We start from the raw sequence: 16,136 nt of genomic DNA on the forward strand, positions 1-16,136 counted from the left end.
GGGAACACGTCACTTCCTGTTTCTTTAGGGGAACGTGGCTTTCCCCGCAGTGCCTCTTCTCCGTCTGCGTTCGTGCTGCGGCGGCCGGAGCTGGAGTCGGAGCCCGAGCGCAGCCTCGCCATGGATTCGGCCCTCAGCGACCCGCACAACGGCAGCAGCGAGGCTGGCACCCCAGCCAACGGCACGACGCGGCCGCCCTCCACACCCGAGGGCATTGCGCTGGCCTACGGCAGCCTCCTGCTCATGGCGCTGCTGCCCATCTTCTTCGGCGCCCTGCGCTCGGTGCGCTGCGCCCGCGGCAAGGTAGGGTCAGGGCGAGAGCCAGCGCCTTCAACTTCCATCCTGGCCACAGCCCCCACGGATGGGTCCCCGAAGACCCCGATAGCTGTCCCCCTTTCCCGCGTCACTCACCCACCCCGATATGGATCACCATTCCCTCCATCTGGGTTCACATTTGTGACTGGCCTTTGGTGTCCCAAGATCCGGCCACTCCCAGAAGCGGGGATTAGCATCGTCCCCAGATAGCGTCCCTCAAACAGACCCTGCCATATTCCCCTCCCCCCAAAACCCCCTGCTTCATGCGGCAGCTGGAAACCCTGTCGGCTCGACCCCAGACACAAAGGCAGGCGCTGACTCTGAGCCTGCTGGACCCGAACCCACCTGATGCTATAGCTATTAAGCAACCAAGTGTTTGCACCCGGGGCAATCACCCCATCCCAGGGCTTGGGTCAGCCTCAGTGTTCCTTACAGGTATGGCTCTGAAAGGCACCATCTTTTGTCATCCTCTGTTAAGGAGCCATGCCTGGCCACACCCACAGTTAATTGTAGCATCCAGATCCATCCTTAGGCCCTGATTTCTGTCGCCCTGGAATCACAGCTGCGACTATACCCACCAGGAACTCCTAAATCAGACCCTCTCTCTGCCTCAAAAACAAAACCCAGGGGAGGGGAGGTGGCGCAGCGGTTAAAGGTGCTTTTGCCGCCAAGCCTGATGATTTCAGTGAAATCCCAGGGAAGCAAATGGTGGAAGGAGATATCCTGGCTACTGCATGTTATTTTCTGACCTCATCACGATCACATTAAATAAGCAAATGTAAAGTTCTTTATATAAAATAGAAGCCCGCTGCCATGCCATAAGCCTAGCACTCAGGGAGCTGAGGCAGGAGAATCAAAAATTCTAGAGCAGCTGGGCTACAGAGACCCAGTTGCCCAGGGGAGAAAGGGCTGGAGGGCTAGAGCACCAGCTGGGCTTCTTGTCTTTTGTTTAGAATGTGTTCCACCCATCTTCCTTGGTTCTCCCGGCTTTAGACTTGTTTGGTTGATTTCTTCACCCTGCTTACCACCCAGCCTTGCATCTCTCCAAGCTAAAGCCCAGACGGTGACTACCTCACAGTAGCCTCTCTCCCCAGAACAAATCCCTTTGCAGATTGAGCCTACCTGCTGAATAGTAACTACGTTTGGACTGTTAATGAGACTGGGGTGGGCCCTCTCCTTGGGCTTCTGTGCAGTCTGTCTCTGCACATCAAGGGGGACTCCAGAACCTTCCACACATACCCCCTCCCAAATCTGCCCTATATTAAGCTTCTGAGGCCCATAGAAAGTAACAACTTCTCCCTTTCTGGCATCCTCTCTCCAACAGCCTCTTAACCTTAACCGTACAGTTCCCCACTGCCCCTCCCCCACCAAACCTGAAGGTGGCCTGGAGAGGAAGCTGCCTTCCCCAGAAAGGGTAGCCGCACAGGGCAGCTGGCACTTTTGAAACTGCTTCAGTTGCGATTCTCAAAACACCATGTGGCAGAGTACAGGAGCCTCCTGCTGGACCTTTCTGGGCAGATAAAGAGAGAGCACTCAGTCTGGACCCGGGCTGAGAGAGCTGGGTGTGACCCATTTTCTTTGCTCCTCTGCCTCTTCTAAGCAGAGTTCAGGTGTCCTTAACCAGTCCAGTCAGGCAGATGCTTGGTGCCAAGGCAAGCTCTGAAACAGATTAGGACAAGAGAGAGGCAGGACAGCGTGGCCCAAGGCTGAGCAGCCCCTAGACTGAATGGCTCTCATTGGTCTGCACATGGACTAGTCTTTGCAGAAAATGCATTCCAGGCAGCAGGGTTTCTTGAATTCAAGCTGTTATCAATGGTGGGGGATGCCGCAAAGATGAGTAGGTCAGAGCCCTGTTACCAAGGAATTCAGGAAGATGGTAAGGGAGCAGCTGCGGTGGGCTATAGAGAAAGGCAGAGCATCTGTGGCTGCGCACATGAGATGTGCAGTTCCAGCCAGGAGAGGGCATTCTTAAGCTGGGAAAAGCAAGCAAGGTACCAGAGAAGGAAGGAAGGAAGGAGGCACTGCAGGAAACAGCGGGTGACTTAGAGTAGCTGGAGCAGAGGGCGTGGATAGAAGAAAGGGAACCATAATGTCTCTTATCTGTTCCAGGCATCGACTACGGGGAGGCCTTAGATGATTTAGACTACAAAGGACCTGGCCATTTGTTAGTGACTTCCCAGTGCCAGTAGCCAGGATGCTCTAACGTATGGAGCCTTTATCTGCCTTGGTGCTCACAACTCTGAGCAGCAGGCAAGAGCTGGTTTATCATGTCTGTCTGTAAAAAGACCAGAGGATCAAAGAATGGCTTCTGAAGGTCCCTTGGCAGCTAGCTAGAGAATGCATCAGGTGGGCCCACTTCTAGACCAGGCCCATTCTTGGTGCAGATGCCACTGAAAACACACAAGCAGTGTTGTGACCTGAGATACGATGAGAACCAAATGACTCCTTTGTCCACCTTGTCCAAGAGAGGAGGGCAGAGCGGGGACCCAGGAGCTTGGCACTTCCAACTGGTATTCGACACCACAGCCTGCCGAGAGAGTGCACTCAAGGACAGTTCCCCTGGGGTCTGCAGCATCTACAAAAGGCAGAGTATGTTGTGAAATCCTGGGCAAAAGAAGTCGCCCTGTGGGGGTGTCAGAAACCTGTGTCCTTTAGAGGGGACAACTTCCAGCCAAGCAGGAGCTGACTGATAGGTCTAATAGGCTTTCGATTCAGCAAAGAGGAGTCTCTCAGCCAACAGGACTGGGCACCGTTACAGGGCAGCTGGGATGAGACGAAGAATGTATGATCAGCCGACTTCTGCTGTAGCCCGGAAGAGGCAACAGGTGTTCTGCCCATGTGAGTGAGGGTTCTTCAGGCTGAGGAGAGGGAATGGAGAGAAGTATGACAGGAGCTCAGGAGAGGGACTTGGGTGCTATGTGACAAGATGCTCGGGGACCCTACAACCTTTCTGAGGAAAAGACCACTGAAGGTAAAGTAACACTTAAAATGGGTACTTAGAAAGCTCGTGTGTGACATTCAGGCAGCTGCCAGAACATAAAATCCTCCTTGGAAACACGCACACGCAGCTACTTACGGAAGCTTCCAGAACTTTTCCAGTTTTGAGACACTCCTGATCTAACCCAGGACCTCATATATGCTAAACATATACTCTACCACCAAGCTCTTTCCCCAGCGGGCCTGCCTTTTAGAACGTTTTCTGCCCGTATATGAATAGACACTGGCGTTTGTATACGCGCACAGGTAGCCTCACTGAAAGGGGATTATTCGGTACCCGCTGCCCTCCAGCTTGTTTTCATTTAGCAGTGTGAATTAGTCATTTTCTGTTTACAGTGCCTCTGCCTTTCTGTAGTGAGATAGGTCCCTGTTACACTAGCCAAAAGCCCACAGGTAGATATGACTACCTCCCTCCCACTCCAGCAGCGGCTCCTGTGCCTGCGTCTTATTTACCCATCAGTAGAGATTTTGTTCCTTCAGACACCCAAGTGTGTCAGTGGATCTGGATTTTCAGGAAGTGCGAATGGGTTTTGTTTTTGTTTATATGAGACTGGATCCTGCTGTGTTGCTCTGGCTGGCCTGATACTCAGCAAGCAGCCCAGTGTGGTCTCTAACTAAACACTCTTCCTGCCTTAACTTCCTGGGAGCTAGAAGTGCAGATGTGAGCACCATTCCCACTGTACCCAGAGTTTGTTCGGGGCACCAGTTCTGAAAGGACGGAACTCTTCAGGAAATGCAGAATCAGAATCAGACATTCAAGGTGGGCTCTGAAAAGCCCTCTTGGTGATTCTGATGACCTCTAAAAGTTTGAAAGCCACTAATTTAGAGACCTCCACAATATGTTTTTAGTCCTTAACCACTAAAAACCATGCTAAAATTATTATTTTCATAACTCGTAGGGCAAGTTTCTTGAAGTTGGCTTATCGAGTCAAACACTACACGAATCTCTATCCTCAGCTTCTACAAGATGGCCTGCTGTAGAGCTCATAGGTATTTAACTACAGCCTGGTGCAGGCTTTAGAGAGGGTATCGGTTGGAAGGAGGCAAAATGCCAGGTGCAGTTGGTGAAGCCAGCTGTGTGGTGCGGGGCATATGTGGGGAGAAGATGCGTTTAGGACATAGTCAGGAGACAGAATGGTGGCAAAGAGTGAGTGTGAGGTAACCGCAGGTGTCCCCGGGGCCTCAGTCTAGATAGACAGTAATCGAGTGGGAATTCCAGGATATCTTGGGTGTGGTCAGGAAGCAGCCGTCCAGGGCTCAAGCTGGGCATCGGGCTCCCCATTGCTCTGGCTTCCACCCAGGTGTCTAAATACCCAGGCAACTGAGAGCTAAATGTCTCAGCCATTTGTACAGCTCCCCGTTAATTCTCGCTGTGTTGGGCTTAAAAGCCCAAATCAAATTGTAGTGAATCTTAATAAAGTGTAAGGGTTTTTGGTTTGGTTTGGTTTTTTTGTAACCACAAAGATGTTCAGCCTGGCAGTGGTGGCTCAGGCCTTTAGTCCCAGAACTCAGGAGTCAGCGGCTGGTAGATCGCTTAAGTTCAAGGCCAGCCTGGTCTACAGAGAGAGTTCGAAGACAGCCAGTATTGCACAGAGAAACTCTGTCTCAAAAACAAACAAATAAACTGTTCTTTTTCTTCAGGACTCTTGAGTTTTGGGGAAGCCACGGGCCTCTTTGGCATCATCAGGCTGCCAACAGAAGCCTTTCCTCTCCAGAGGAAAGGTACAGGTCTGCTAATAGAGAGAGGTGAGGCCACCAGCTTACCTGGGTTTGATCCCTGGCTTAGCCACTCACCATCTGTGTCATACTAAGCAAAATACTCTGCTTCTTCGAGCCTCATTTTTAATGAGTTAAGAAAGTGCCTGCTCAGGCAGGGGCCCTGGGACACTGCCTGGCACATAAAAGGGCTCAGTAAATGCTCTCCTTCTTGTATTACTACCAGTCAGATCGCAAGGCTCCCACTCTGACTCAACACTGAAGTGTGAGGTATTTATAATAGACACCCACAGAGGAGACCAGATTCCTCTGTTTGGTGAAGCATCTGTCCAACCTTGGTTTGTCATCGAATAACATGAAGCCTCTTCCTGCCCTGGGACCAGGCTAAACTGAAAGGAATTTGTGGAAATGAGCCATAGCACTGGTTTGTAGGGAAGCCACAAAGCCCTGAATGTGCTTTCGAGCCCCAAGCCTCTCTGTGCAGTCTGCCTGAGAACTGCTCCACTGTGTACACAGAGCAAACACCTCAACACAGTTGGCCTTTATTGGTCCTCCGTTGCATTCCAGACCCTGAGACTGTCTGTCAAGGCTTTAAATGGCATCTGCTCTAGCCACCTGTGGCAATTACTTCGCTGCAGAAATAGAGCTGGCTTACCCGTGATTCCTTGTACGTATCGGTAGAAATAGCACATAGACTTCAGTAATGACTCCACTGCAAACACTGGAGTCCTGATTTTGCAGTCAAGGAAATGAGTCTGCTAGGCTTCCTGGCCTCAGGGCAAGCTCTAACCATTTGGCCTTCATCCCATGGATAAGCACGTGTGTCTGCATTACCCCACATCACACTGCATTGTGCCAGGCTATTTAAGCTGTCAGGATTGCAGCCCACTTGCCTGGGGACTCACTGAGATAGGAGCTGTCCTGTTGATTTTGTGCCCATACTGCTGCTACACGGAAAATGTATTCTGGTTTGGAGGTGCATGGTAGCAAGGTGCCACCCAAGTGTTATCACACTGCTACCAAAAGCAGAAGCCACGGACTGGCAGGGGAAAGAAGGAAAGAAACTGGGCCTCCCGGTCGGGATTGCCCGTGCTTATATCCCTTCTGGCAACCCATGGAGGTATTCAAAGTGGGGAGCCCACCTTGCAGCCTGGGCAGCCCTCAGCCCTGTGGGTGGCATGGGGGAACATGTTAAAGACCTTCCTGTTTACTTCACACAGTTTTGTTTGCCTTTTCTCATGCCCCATATGTGTCTTAGTCTTCAGCCTCTCAGCACACATGTGCGCGCACGAGTAAGCACGCATGTACGTACACACACACGCCCATTTTGAGGTAAGTAAAGCTGAAGTCTGTCGCCCTTTTTGGCAGAGGAATAACTGAGACTCAGAACCATGACTATCTGTAGGGAAGTTCCCCAGATTTGGAATTGTTTGGCCAAATGTGAGGTTTTTGGCATATATCACCAATTATCTTTTCAGAAAAACCTGTTGGCCTTCACTTACCCATGGCTTGTCAGGTTGGTATGCTACAAAGCATGAACTTTCCCATTCAGGAAGATCAGAAATGAAATCCTGACACATGGTCTGAACCTCTCTCACCATACAGGCTGTCGATCTCAGAAGCAGAGTGCTTGCCGAGCTGTGTGTGAGGATCCAGATTCACTCCCCACTGCCACAGAAAGTTTTAAAGGATAAGGATTAGTGCTGAGGAAGTGAGTCAGTAATGCACTTGTCCACAAGAGTGAGGACGAGAGTTCAGATCTCATCAGTGGGGCATGTGGCAGGCCACCTCTAATCCCAGCATTTAAACAAGACCCCTCAAACAAGCCGTCTAGCCCGACTATCCAAATTGAGGTCCTGTGGGTTCAAGTGAGAGGCCCTGTCTCTGTAAAAGGGGTATACACATGCACCCATTAAAACACACGTTCACACATCTAAACATGCATCCCTAGGCACGTGCTCCCTGTGTCATTGAGCTTATGTAGACTTACCTTCTACATCCCACCAAATAACCTTCCCAAGGCTTTGTGCACATCTGTCTTATAAGACTCCTTTTCTGGTGATTTCACAGGCTTGCTGCCTAGCTGCCGGCTCCTTGGCATTTTGCAGTCTTGCGCTTTGGCTCACAAGAGCTCCTCAGATTCAGTCTTTCTCTCCATATAGCCGCCCTCCTGTCATGCTTTCCTAATGTTTTTGATGAGCCAAATTGATGAGCAGCCTTCACAGCTGCTCGAGGGGCTCTCTTGAAGGAGTGCCGAGACCTCGCTCACAGGGCAGATACCATGATAGGAACCTCCAGTGCTGGGATGAGACCGGCTCCTGTTAAGAGAGCTATTAGATCAGGAGTCTAATCTGGCGTTGCTAGGACTTTAGGTGCTGTCATAGAAACTAGAAGAGCCAAGTGCCGCAGTGCACACCTGTACGCCAACTAATCAGGAGGCTGAAGGAGACCAAACAGCAGGTTCGTTGCAAGAACATCCATCTATCTCAGGAAAAGGGGGGTGAATACGGCCGTCTGAAGGGCTTCCCAACGGGGTGTGGACTGGCTCCCTAAAAACAATAAAGATTTGGGCTTTTGTTTTGCTTTGGGTTTAGAATAGACCCAATGTCACTATGTAGACCAGGTTGGCCTTGAATTCACCGAGGCCCTATGTCTGCCTCCTGAGTGTGGGGTTGAAGGTGTAGCACCAAGCCCATGTTTTTAGTACAAGTGTAGGAGTGCATTCCACAAGACTGACTTAAATTCTGTAAAACTGGTGTAGTCCGCATGCTACACTGTTACTCCGGTTTCATTTATTTCCCATACTCACAGCACTAAGGTGCTGTGCTTAACATTCAGTTCTTTTTTGTGTAAATATTTTATCTTTTGTCGGCTCTCATGCCAAATTTTTGCCAATTATAATAACAGCTGTCATCATAAAGCCCTGTGGCAGAGGAATTAGCACTAGCTAAAGCCTCGAGACAGGGAATGTGGGAATCCCCGAGATATCAAAGTGCACCAGCACGAAGGGAGAATGATGACTGCTGAAGCCTCGTGTTCCAGGAGCCATGGTGGCTCAGCTGCCCCTTCCCTCTCTCTCCAGAGCTCTTCGGACATGCCAGAAACCATCACCAGCCGAGACGCTGCCCGCTTCCCCATCATCGCCAGCTGTACACTCTTGGGGCTCTACCTCTTTTTCAAAGTAAGTCCTTTGCTACCTAGATAACTATTTTCTGCATGGAAACAGCATCAAAAGTGAGTCATGCGGGCAGAAGCCAGGGCTGGTGTTTGCTCCCTTTCCCCTCCAGCAGGCCTCTGTCTCCCCAGTGTTGTACTCTTGTACCACTTCTGTTTCCTTGCATTGGGCTGGTCTGAGTGAGCTTTTGTTGCAGACATACCTCGGCCATACTGATCACGTTTGTTTATTTTTTGTTTTTAAATTGAGGTTTATTTTCCCAATAAAAGTTAACCAGGCTCAATGTTGAAAACTTGGCAAACAGAGAAAAGTTAAAAAGAAAGAAACAAAACCCAACTTCCAGGTCCATGCCCAGTTCCCCTCAGAGGTGTGTCTTCCATGGTCCTCCCATGCTCTCTCCATAGCTGTGGCCACACAGTGTAGCTCATCTGTAGAGGTCACTCCCCCTTGAAAATACCGTGAGCATTTTCTCATGTAGCTAAGTGCACTGTAAGCCTGTTCTGCTCCATGTATACATACTGTTCTCTGAGTGTGAAAGTAATGGACACTGGACACTTAGCATTCCTTACACAGAAGAGGCTGTTGAGAGAGAAGCAGGTCCCACAACAGGGTAGTCACTGTATGCTGTGACTCCCTTCAGGCTTTCGGTAAATGTGCCTTGGCATCAGAAGCAAAGTGTTAAACTCTTCATGTTTTTACTAGTATATCACAAACTCATTCTGTTTGTTGAAAATTAGTCAAGAATAGCTTTAATTTGCAATTGCAAAGTTCTTTAAATGATTAATTTTTTTCAAGGCTGGGAGTGTAGCTTAGTCATAGAATACTTGGCTAGCAGGCACAAGGCCCTAGATTTCATTACTAACACAGTAACCAAATATGTCTGTTTGTGTTCTTCAACCTAAGGAAAGGTACAACAAGCCACATCCTCTCCCGTAGTTTCTTGAGAATCTGTACTGGTAGTCCTAGATGACGTTAACTATTTGAGGGTTGGAGGGCTCTGTGAGTTGCTTGGTTGCCCTGTACTAACACAATCAGATGTGCCTGGTTGTTTCATGCGCCCCAGGGGCTCAGGCCCGGTGTTGGCTTCTCATAGTGGCACTGCTAGCAATTCATTCATGGTGAATATGAGTATGTTCATTCCACAGTGTGGCACAAAATACTTTGGTGCACAAATATGTCTTCCTCAAGTATGCAGTAAGATTCTAAGTCAAACAGGGTCTCCGTTTGCAGTCAGATGGACAATGCCAGATCCCTTTGTGGGTGGTACTGGTGGCAGCAGTGGAGCTGCTGAGAACCGAGGTGTTATCGTGCCAAGCACATTTTTGTACCACTGAACTGCACCTCACCCCAGATAGCATCAAACTGCCCTCCAAAGTGTTGACACTCGTTTACCTTCCCATTGGGTTCTGTGACCACTGACTGCCACCAAACTTAGTCCCACTAGTCTACAAGTCAAATGAAACCCAAAAGCGTCTTGTAAAATGGTGAAGACATACACCAGTCTTGCAGATTAAGTGTAAAGCATGGAATCAGGCCATTGCAAGCTCCTCCTGCCAGAACCCATCTCATACCCACCCACCTGCTCAGCCAGGACAAGTCCCTTTGTTCCTACCCTTTCCAATACCTCTCTGCACATCCAGTCCACAGGCAGGAGTCTTGCTTCTCCTCAGTCCCCATGCCTCTAGACCAGGGCACAGTGCTCCCTCTGCTGGCTCATGCAGGACCCCTCCTTCCTGGGCTCTCTGTCATGGTATTGCAGAACCTGGCACTGCCTTGGCCCCCAGCATTGTTTGCAATTCTTTCTCTCCCATTGCATATGAACTCTGAAGTTGCCTTACTCCTCATTGTGTGGCTAGTATTTGGCACAGTGCTCTACACATGGTAGACAGTCAGGAAATGCAGCCAAATTGTTAGGCAGGGGTCAACCAGTTCCCTGAGTAAAGCTTCTCAGTGCTGAAAGCTGATGAAGGCAGAGTTGGAGTGGCCTAGGTAAGGGGGAAAGAAAGCTGTCTCATCAGCTCAAGAACACACCCCCAGGATGCCTAGGAAGGGGAATGAGTCTGCCCTGCCATGGGTGAAACTGGCAGTGTGTATGCAGGGCAGAGTGATTTACAGACTCCATCCAGAGGTGGTACAAGCCCTTCTTCCCACTAGGGAACAGCGCACAAAGGCTTGGAGGGAGAGCAACATGATCAGACTCACATTCAGCAGATAACTGAGTCTTCTCAAGTGGTGTGGGCCCTACATCCACGTTTAAGAGAACTTGGTGACCAGTGTAGCAGAGGCACTGCAACAGGCACAGATCAGTTCAGCACAGCCTTCCCAAGCTCCAGAAGGAAGCTAGCTTTGGAGCATTGTGGCAGACTGCTTCTGTTTGACCTGCAATGATAAGATGAAGTGGCTGTCAGGACCTGGTGTCCCAACTTACAGCTGCCATTGCAGGCATGGGAAGGTGTCACTTGAAGAGTCAATAGGAAAAGTGGAGCACACAGTGTGTAGTTATTTCAAAACTATCATGCTGGAGGACCTGGGGGCTGCTTCGAAAGGGCTCCTGGATGTTTGAGCTGGGAGAACCATTGAACAAATTCTATGGTTCTGACACTGCTCTTGGGTTTGATTTCAGACTCCTCTATTCCTCTGGAACTGCCATCTAAGGCCTTAGGCACACATAGTAATTGCCCTCCTCCAATGAAATCACATGTGTAAGCATCTAGACACTTTTTCATAGAACCCATCAAGGCGGGACCTGAGGTACTGCTCTTCACCATAGCTGTGAAAATGGAGGTCCTGGAGTCTGAAATTCGTCCTGACTGCCCCTAACTGCAGAGGGACAGAATGAGACCAACCTCCAGGATATTCTTCAGGCTTTGGTAACCCTGACTTGCTTCTTTTTGTATTTCCTCCTCAGCTGTTCTCCCAGGAGTACATCAACCTCTTGCTGTCCATGTATTTCTTCGTGCTGGGGATCCTGGCCCTGTCCCACACCATCAGGTCAGAAGGCATCTCTCCACAGCCCTTGAAGCTGCTTCTCAGGAGCCAGTACAGGGTCTTGGATGAGAACGTGATCTTTTGTGTCATTCAAAGTCAGGTTTAAATCCTGCCTATAAAATCTAAGGGAATCTTCCCCTCATGTTGGCACTCTATGCGACCTAGGATGGAACCCAGAACTTCTCAGGGCCACAGACTCCTTATAAGGATGTGCAAGGCCATGTACGTATGGTGGCTCTTAGTACTCAAGAGGCTGAGGCAAGTTCCTAGGCTACCATATAAGACCTAGTCTTAGAGAAAACATAGGCAGGAGTGTCAGAGAGTCATCACAGTGCTGATGTGTGTCATATCAGGACCACTTACACGTACTAGGCTTGGTTCCTCATGGGATAGGCACCTACCTGCAGAGGGTTAGAGGGCAGGCCCTGAACGTGACTGCCTGGCCTTAAATCCAGCCTCTGTACTCCATGTTAACCTATCTGACTTTAGTCCCTCAAAGTTGTGGGTTGTGTGTGGGTTTTTTTGTTTTATTTTTTTTTTAAACTGGTCTGGTGCCTTTCATGTACAAAATGTCTATCCGTCAAAAAGTACAGCTGTCCTTTGTTAGGACTTCTATGATCACCTGTTAGACACCTTTAACTCTGGGTGTTGCTCCTGGGTAAGTTAGTGAAGCTGAAGTTAGATTAAGACATTCAGTCAGATCACACAGCTGGTAAACAGCAAAATGAGGGTGGAAGCCCAGGTCTGTGGACACAGGCCACTCTGCTCAGACCCAGTTGCTCACATCAGGCATAAATGATTTGGGACAGTATCATGGAAACAAGGGGCCATTGGCCACCTTCACTCTGCAGAGCTGGCCTGCACACGTAAACTCTGTTGGTACTTTTTCACATCACCAAGTAAGAGTCTTATCCTTGGCATGGACAATAAAAAGCATCCAGCCCATTCCTGTCTGCATGTTAGCAGTAGTCCACAGACAGACTGAGGAGTGGCCAGGAAAAGTTGCCCAAGGGAAGGAACACAACTTGAACTCAGGTTTGAGAAGTAGGAAACCTGGAAGAGGTAGAAGGAGGTGCCAGATCAGGAGCTAGATGGTCTCTGTACATTAAAGGACCAATTTCAGGCTCTTTTTAGAGTATTTAGAGCTACATGATGTGGGCACAGAATGTGCACCAAGGAACAGTGAGACTTATTCCTCCAGGTAAGCTGGCAGGATGGAGGCAGGCAGTGTGATCTCAAATGTACCCTTGGCCTCCAAGTATCAGTCCATAGTATACAAAGCCTTCTAACAAACAGGAAGTGTCAAATGGGCTGCTCCTGTCTCCGCACACCTTGAAGTCTTACCAGGCCCACAGTGAGCTCAGGATCGGCCCGGTGTTACATAGCTGGGATTTAGCTATGGGCCTCGTAGTAAATCTAGAACCATTTTCACCTAGAACCTTCTCTAGCTGCGTTGAAAGTACTGCCGCCCTTCTCAGAGGATTACCTGCAAGAATGGCAGGTCCAGCACTCATGAGGACCTGAGGCAAGGATAGGAGTCATCGCCTTGAAACCCTGGGTTTCCTTCCTTTTCATGCCAATGAGGACTCCGAGTCTGGCCAGAGCCGTCTTCCCTGTTCTTCCCATAGCCTAGCTTCACCACTCGGGAGAGCATGTTCTTTGAAAGCACCATTAAGGGCATATGCTTGAGAGCTGATTATTTCACAGTATCCCAGCAGCCCTATATCCCACTGCCTACAAACTGTTGAGGTCCACATGTCTCAGAATAGCCAATTGTCTCTCTGCCCTCTAACCAATTCAGGAATGTTACTGATAGCTATTATCAACACAAAATAAAGCCAACCATCTTCTGGGAACAGAGCTTAGTGAAGCACTTGCCTAGTAAGGTAAATAAAGCCCTGGGTTTGATCCCAGCACCACAAACAAAAGTCAGCAGTTAACTCCGAGGGAAGCCAGGCAGTACCACACACCTCTAACCCCAGTACTCAGGATGCAGAGGCAGGCAAGTCACCAGCAGCTCTATACTGTGAGACCCTGTCTCGAAAAAAGGGGGGTGGGGGCGCACACGTAGAAGCTTCGTGTGTGGGCTCAGGACTCTGATCCTAGTACTGGGATGCAGAGACGGGGAGGAGCAGGAGCCCAGGCTCATCCTTAGCTACATTAAGTTCTATGAGATAGTGTATGAAACAGCACATGGTACATGGTAAACTTGTAGGTAGAAGCTGGTTTGGTTGTTTTCTGTGTTGGGTGTTGAACTTGGGGCCTTGTACATTCTTAGGCAGTTTCTTCTACCTAGCTACAGCCCAGCCCTAAGTTTTGTTTTCTGCTTTTTCTTTGGTGTTAGGAATTAACCCAGGGTCACCCATAGGTTAGCCATGTGGTCTAGCACTGACCCACATCCCCAGTCATGAGTCATTTTCTTAACAAAATTCAGAACACTAGTAATCTGCTGTGGCACCCAGGAACTTGAGAGACTGAGGCGTAAGGTTACCATGAGAAAGAAATTCAACAACAAATTTTATTACAAGGGGGGAATATAAGTTAATCGTGGTTTTTTGGGTTTTTTTGTTTTAAGAGTGTTGATCCAAAAATTAAACTGACTCTTACTCACTGGAGGTGTGTTTTCTCGAGTCTTTTGGTTAAGAAAACTACAGTGTTTAAGAGTTTCCATGAGCTGTTTATATCCATAAGTCAGACCTTCCTCTGATTTGTACCAGAAGGTCTGAGGGTATGAGACAAGGAAGTTGAGGTTCAAAAGAATTACTATGGCTTTTCCAAGATTCACAGTTAATAAAAGCAAAGAAGTTTGGTCGCCAGGCTGTCTGACCACAATACTAGAATTCTTTATCGCTTTGTAGCCACAGTTAAGGGGAAGAGAGAATTTGGAGAAAACAGACTCACCTCTCCACATCTCTCTAAAATGCCTGCTAAAGATTGTAAGAGCCAAATCCCAGGCCATGCTGGCCCAGGCCACACCTAAATTCCTCCACCTCTGTTGCCACCCCACTCAGACCAGACCACAGCTCACAGTATTTGGGGACAGGCAGGGGACATCTTGCCTTCACATAATACAGTCACCAAAACTCCAACCCAGCCAGATTCCACACATCTGCCAAAGCAATCTTGGCCTATTTTTATCACCTGTGGCTGAGCTCTTGCCCTACTCAAGTGGCCCACAGAGAAAAAGCCCCAGGCTTCCACCTCTGGAGAACAGGGCACATCACCAGTTTCATTAGCCCTCATTGTCTACCCCCAGAGGTGAAGGCACCAGAACATTTCTCAGCAGGAAACAATGAACTTTGAGTTTCTTCTGAGTGATGGAGAGAGAGTCCACAAAACAGTGTGCATGAAGTAAAAGTGCATTCAGAATAGGCCAGCAAACAAGACAGGGCCCTGGCCCTGAGGTTCACAGTTTCACACCAGTTACATCATGTGAGTCCTTTTTTGTGTTGTATCTTACAGCAACCCTTTTCCTCAGCGCTTGCCTGTGATCCCAGTTGTTTAGAGGGATTAAAACATGAGGATTAAAAAATGGAGGCCAGCCTGAGCAACTGAGTGAAACTATTTCAGAATGATTAAGGCCTAAATGTGTGGCAGAGTGGTGTAGCATACATGCAGAAATCAGCACAGACATTTAACACTTGAAGTGGAAGCTGCAGATGAACTCATAAAATACCAAGTATTAGCTTAGTCCTCTTCACAGTCCCTGAGAGTATCAGACTTGGGTTTCCTGTAACCCAGCACTCAGGAGACAGAAACAGAAGGATCATTGCGGAGTTGAGGCCAGTCTGAGCTGTGAATGAGAGACTCCATCTTAGCACAAACAATAATCCTCTGAGAGATATTACAGTGGTGATCGTAATAAGGTATCTACTAACTCAGATGTGGAAAGAAGTGCGTGGAGCAGTTGAGTAACTTCGCCAAGGTCACAGTTCTGAGAAGTAGCAAAGATAGGACTTGAACCTAAGAATCGTGTCTCCAGTCTACTCTGCTGGTTAAAATGAAACCCCAAATTCCTAAGAGGCTAGGCAGGGTGAGTGCTTTAGCTCCTCAAACCACTCTCTGCCTCTGCTTGTGTCTGCACATGTACCGTGCCTTCGCCCTCCCTCAAAAGAGATTCAGCAAACTGAGCACCCAGCTTTGGCCATCCTGGCTGCTTCTGCCTTCCATGAATGCCCACTGTGAGCCCTGTGCCTGCCTCTTTGCCTGTGATACTCATTTATCAATCACTTCACACAGCCTGCAAAGCATCAGTTGTTTAACAAATGGAAACTGGGGCCCAGAGGTAGTTCTTAAATTCATATTCTCCAAGCCACGGGGGGGGGGGGGCGAGGGGGGGCATCTCTCTTATCCATTGTGACCTAGATATTTCCAAACCTTCCCTGGTTCTCTTCTTAGTGGGAAACCATTCTGGGATGTCTTCTATGACATATGTTCTTAAACATCCCTGCTACAGGCCAGCGTTGAGCTGGACATCTCTCCTGCTTCATTTCATCTTCTCAGACTAATTTGAAACAGGCAAAAAGCTTCTCTCACACATAGGTAAGGAAACCAAGCCCAGGGAGACAGGACTGCAACACTGTCACACCCACAACCAAGAGGCCTTGGTTTGCTCAACCGGCTCTAATGTAATCTGGGAAAATACCCCTCCGTTCCCTGCCTTGCCTAGGTAAAAATGTTTTTAAAGTTAGGCTCATCCTGAGCAACGGAGACCTCATAATAGGCATAAAACTGAAGATATTCCCACCCTGGGGGCTGTGGCTCACCCGGCTGTTAGATTTCAGCTACATTTGTAAAAACCCAAATTCTGTTGTCTGATCAGTATCATGGAACTGGGACAGTATCAGAATCTGGGACAAAACAGGCAGATACAGGAGGCACATGGGCCACACTTGGAAATTCTGATTCTTCCCCCAATTTTTTCAGACCAAGTTTTATGTCTACT

The 16,136-nt window shown here is 48.8% G+C and overlaps 1 protein-coding gene across 5 annotated transcripts in view; it reads left to right on the forward strand.

The window, feature by feature from the left end:
- The first annotated feature begins 18 nt into the window (after window positions 1–18).
- The window catches only part of Hm13 (histocompatibility minor 13), a 35,312-nt gene continuing 19,194 nt past the window's right edge, over window positions 19–16,136 (forward strand). For 3 of the 5 annotated variants that reach the window (NM_001399536.1, XM_087652285.1, NM_001399537.1), the window contains exons 1-3: window positions 19–303; window positions 8,111–8,209; window positions 11,112–11,194. In NM_001399536.1, the coding sequence (NP_001386465.1) occupies window positions 121–303; window positions 8,111–8,209; window positions 11,112–11,194 (365 nt within the window). In that variant the 5' untranslated portion in view covers window positions 19–120. Of the gene's footprint in view, window positions 304–8,110; window positions 8,210–11,111; window positions 15,734–16,136 lie in introns of those variants that run through there. The other 2 variants (XM_087652284.1, XM_087652283.1) reach the window with 2 other exon arrangements.

This window comes from Rattus norvegicus, chromosome 3, assembly GCF_021556685.1.
Source record: "Rattus norvegicus strain SHRSP/BbbUtx chromosome 3, alternate assembly SHRSP_T2T, whole genome shotgun sequence".
Classification (NCBI taxonomy): domain Eukaryota; kingdom Metazoa; phylum Chordata; class Mammalia; order Rodentia; family Muridae; genus Rattus; species Rattus norvegicus.